This window comes from Neltuma alba, unplaced genomic scaffold (genome assembly GCF_004799145.2).
Source record: "Neltuma alba isolate B1F8T4 unplaced genomic scaffold, ASM479914v2 tig00003304_pilon, whole genome shotgun sequence".
In the NCBI taxonomy this organism is placed as follows: Eukaryota; Viridiplantae; Streptophyta; class Magnoliopsida; order Fabales; family Fabaceae; genus Neltuma; species Neltuma alba.
In genome coordinates this window covers 36,916-41,107 of record NW_021633227.1, presented here as the reverse complement: position 1 = coordinate 41,107, position 4,192 = coordinate 36,916, and the positions used below count along the sequence as shown (strand labels likewise).

Below are 4,192 nucleotides of genomic sequence, written 5' to 3'. Positions count from 1 at the left end.
CTGATTTTGACGATAGGCTCAAATACAGAAGTTGATCGTGGCTTCATTAAACAAAAGATACTTTTCAAGATCATTATGTTGAGGATAATTTACAAGCTAATATTTTCGACTAGTCCTTAAGAATGCCATGCATTACTAACATGTTTGTAATTCTAATAATCTATAGTGTAATTTTAGTAATTTGGTTACGATATGCTGCATGAGATCTTTCCATTTACAATCTGTCCAAAAATTTGATTGTTGACAAAGCTCAACGACGTCATAGGATTCATGTTGTGGACTATACCCAGGGGAATAAGACTTATTGTTTTCGTTGTTGATTAGGACATGCTGTAGCTCTTGCTACATATGTCTGCAACATGCATCCCATTTTCCCTTGACATCCTCATTTGGCTAAGTACATTTTCCATATTAGGTTTTTCCTTGACCTCCTTTCTGTTCTTTCTTTTCTATGTTTTGCCATACTTGGACTCTCCCTCAGTAAGGCTTCGTTGCTCCCAATGAAAGGGTAAAATTTCCTATGAACCAACATTCCAATTCAAGGAGTCAACCTAACTAGCCATCTTAATGGTTCAAGCAAGGACGGTTCCAGCACAGACGTATGGAATTAACAGAGTACACCTTCTATAGTGAATCTGGCTTCAAATTCCAGCATTCATCTCAAAACATATCATCAGGGATTCAGGGGCGCTGGACAAGTGATCACAGTTCTCTGAAGAAAAATATCATTCAAAATCAAACTTAAAAGCTGTCTTGCACGGCTAAGAACAAGATTTTCCATCATGACTAGCATCAGATTATCAGTAATCAGATATTCACGAGATGCTCTAGTTGACATAGCAATAAAGCATAAGTTTTTGCAAACACAATACATGTCAGCAAACCAGATCAGCATCATCAAGTTCAAACATTAGACTTATCAGCTGTCATAATTTGAGGTGCCAAGTTAAGACACCAAGGTTTATGGAGTTTGGATAGCAGAGAAACGTAGGAGTTGGATACGGCTAGCAACTATGAGGGTTTTAGCATATATTCATATAATGAAGTCGTGAGACTGAGATGGGCAGGTTTGTGAGCGATATTATGATGATGAAACCAGACCCCAGTTTCGTTTTATTGAGATTCAGCCCCAAGCCTATTTAAGATGAAAACTCAAGGGCCAGAGCCCTGACCCCAACTTTCATACATAAGAACATGTATATTCAAATATACATGTTATTATGTGGTGCAAAACAAACTGGACGGAGGTGCAGGCTGCAGATAAGCAAGGCAGAGTAAATAAAAAAAGACCTCCATCACAGTCAAAATTAATGAAACAGTATGCAGAAAAAATAGCGATTGGGAATGGTGGAGCAACTAACCTTACCAATATGATTTCCCATAATTGATGGATTGCTTATACTTTTTTCCTCCAAATAAGCTCGATACCTCCACTACCAAGATAAAATGCTACAGCTAAACTGAAATATTGTGCATGTTCCCGTTTTAAAATTAAGGAAATAATTACTTAAAAAATAGGTCGTCCCCCATCCCATGGTTGTATTTTTTTGGGGGGGGGGCATATAGCACTGAAGTACAAAACATTGACAGAGATGAAATGGACTAAGCCAATTGCATGACCTGTGAACATTGTTCCTAAGCTAATAACACCATCGGAAGGGGGGGGGGGAATGAAACATTTTCGATGCCTCACGAGGTTAGTCCCTTCACCCAAAAACAACAGAACAAGTAGGACGCAGCACAACAACCATCACAATATCATCAATTATCTGCAAAGTTATATTGTCGTAGCTAATTATTTGGACCCAAAATTGTTCCCTCCTCGCCCTCCCCATTTTTTCTGGTTTACTCCAATCAGGTTACCTGATGGAAGAGACGCACTTCGCGCACGAAAAGATGAATGAGTTTATTGGCGAGGGTATGCACACAATTGAGAAAAGGGAAGCAGAAAAGAAGAAATTTCCAAGGAAAGCCAACTCTTGAAAGCCGTACTTTCAATTTCTACACAGCCTAGTAATTGAACAATGACGACTTATTCAATTCAATTAGCGAAAAACGTCAGACATAGAACAGGTAAAATGGCATTACAGAAAATAACCTCATCAAAGGCTCGCAGGCCGAGGTTGTGGTGATGGAACCAGATAATCAACGACCACCACACTGTCCAGATGCTCCCTAACCTTATCCTTTTGCTGGTTCACCAAGTCCTCATTTGAAGCCGCAGCATCCAAGTCGGCCTGTCCGGGAAAAACTGCAAGCGACGCAATCGAGAACCCTTTAGCCCTCGCAGGCGAGAAATTTTCCCCGTAGCTGAGCTGCCTAATTTGTCCGAACTTCTCTTTAATTCCACCAATAACCCCCAAAACCCCGTTCTTAACCTCATCGCCCAAATTTTCCTTCAGCTTCAAGAAGCTCACTCTAATTGCGGAGCCTGGAGGCGGAACGAGATCGCCCTCAAGGTTGTGGGCGACCCAATCGACGGCCATGATGTCATCGCAGATGGGAAGCACAGATCCTCTGACGACGCTGAGATGGCTGGGATGGGCCGAATAGGCGCTGAGGTCATCTTTGGAGTCGTAGCGACTATGGAGCATGTGAGTGAAAGTAAGGGCGGAGGATCGGTTGCGCAGCAGCGGACCCACGGTGAGGTGGCGGACCTGGTCGAGTGAAACGAGAGAGCTGAGTCCACTGACCATGGTGTTGACCTTTGAGGGGTCAGTATCGTCCTTGACCTTGAACAAGACGATATGCTCAATGGTTTGGGTGGAGGACATGTTGATGGAATGAGAGTAGGGTTTGAAGGAAGGAGGAGAAGGAAGACGAGGACGGAGGCGTTTGGAAGACGAGAAAGTGAGAGAAAACGGAGAGGATAACGGCCGGGTTTTGAGGCAGAGCATGGTAAAGCACAAGGACGATTGAGTTTGCCCTTCACTCCGACGCCTACTGTCTTCACTCTTCAACGAGGGACTCCAAACTCACTGACCCCTCGACATGACAGTGATGTTTGCGGGAAGCAGATCCTCTCAGCGTCTTATTTCTCAGAATCCCTCAGAATCCTGAAATCCTTGCCGTCCAAATAATCCAAAGGCTCATAGTCAACCATCTTCAACCTTTTGCTTCTCTCTCCTCTTTCGACTCCCAAGAACTGGTATTGGACCACTACTGGTTAACAACCATTTTTTGGGCAAGAGGGCAAGCAAAACGAAGAAAGAAAGTTAAGACCAAGACGGAGGTAGCCAAAGTGTGAGATCTGTTTTGAGAGTGTGAAGGCGACGCGAGTCTGTCAGGCAAGAAGGTAGACTATTTCAGGTTCAATATGCCAAAATGGGTGCTGGTGTTCGACCTTGTGTTAAATGGACCATAAATTTCAAGACATAATGTTGGGTTCCGACCCTCTGGTGGTGTTGTGAAACCTTCACTCACTGGGTGGATAGTGAGCTCTGCACCAATACCTCGTTGATTGCCACATTTTGTTCTGGTGCCAGTCATAAATATGAGCATTTATCTGCCTCTAACATCTTCATTTTAAATGGCCAAGGGAGAGAGTTGAGTGATGTTTTGTTTAAAATTTGTAATTTACGCTTGAGTTGCTTAATAACCATGAATCCAAAAATGCATGAAGCTATTCTGTCTATCCCATTCTTCATCTTTCACGTCATTCTCATAATCGAGTTGGAAGAGGGAAGTTACAGGTCCTAGCCTCCTAGGTCCCAACCACAATCAAACTGCAGATATTTTGATTTTGATGAATCTTTAATCATTAATATTAATTTTTCTTTTAAAAAAAATATTTGATATGGAAAGCATGGTAGTGGAAGGAGCCAAGGAGGCGATTGCAGTGGTAGGCGGGAAGCGTGAAGGGCAGGCCACAACAGCTAGTTGGGAGGGAGAGGGAGTAGGAAGAGGAGAGAGAAGTCATAGGTTGAGGATGAATGGATGATACACAATGGGCCTTTAGATCATTTGGACGGTCAAGATTTTAGGCTTCTGAGGGATGCTGAGAAAAAAGACGCTGAGAGGATCCGAACCCGATGTTTGCGTTTTGTATGGTGCGTGGAAATTAAAAAAATACACAAATTCATTTTCATTTTTTACTGTCAACAACAATCGGGTCGTTCGCAATCGATAATGGGCCAGCTGGAGACCAGGCCCAATCCATTCCATTTTTTTGTTTGGGAATGAATGCATTACA

At 42.7% G+C, this 4,192-nt stretch overlaps 1 protein-coding gene across 4 annotated transcripts; it reads right to left on the bottom strand.

The window, feature by feature from the left end:
• Positions 1 to 493: 493 nt before the first annotated feature.
• Positions 494 to 2,997, bottom strand: LOC114741167 (stress-response A/B barrel domain-containing protein UP3). 4 transcript variants are annotated; one of them, XR_003739756.1, is made up of 3 exons: positions 2,099 to 2,997; positions 1,362 to 1,460; positions 494 to 712 (listed from the first exon to the last, which is right to left on the bottom strand). XR_003739756.1 is itself a non-coding variant. In XM_028929419.1 (2 exons), the coding sequence occupies exon 1, from the start codon at positions 2,895 to 2,897 to the stop codon at positions 2,103 to 2,105; it is 795 nt and encodes a 264-aa protein (XP_028785252.1). In that variant the 5' UTR covers positions 2,898 to 2,997; the 3' UTR covers positions 730 to 1,460; positions 2,099 to 2,102. The 4 variants fall into 4 exon arrangements, 3 of the variants coding, with proteins under 3 accessions (XP_028785252.1, XP_028785254.1, XP_028785253.1); XM_028929419.1 differs by lacking the exon at positions 494 to 712 and having other exon boundaries at positions 730 to 1,460; XM_028929421.1 differs by lacking the exons at positions 494 to 712; positions 1,362 to 1,460 and adding an exon at positions 1,736 to 1,880.
• Positions 2,998 to 4,192: the final 1,195 nt, after the last annotated feature.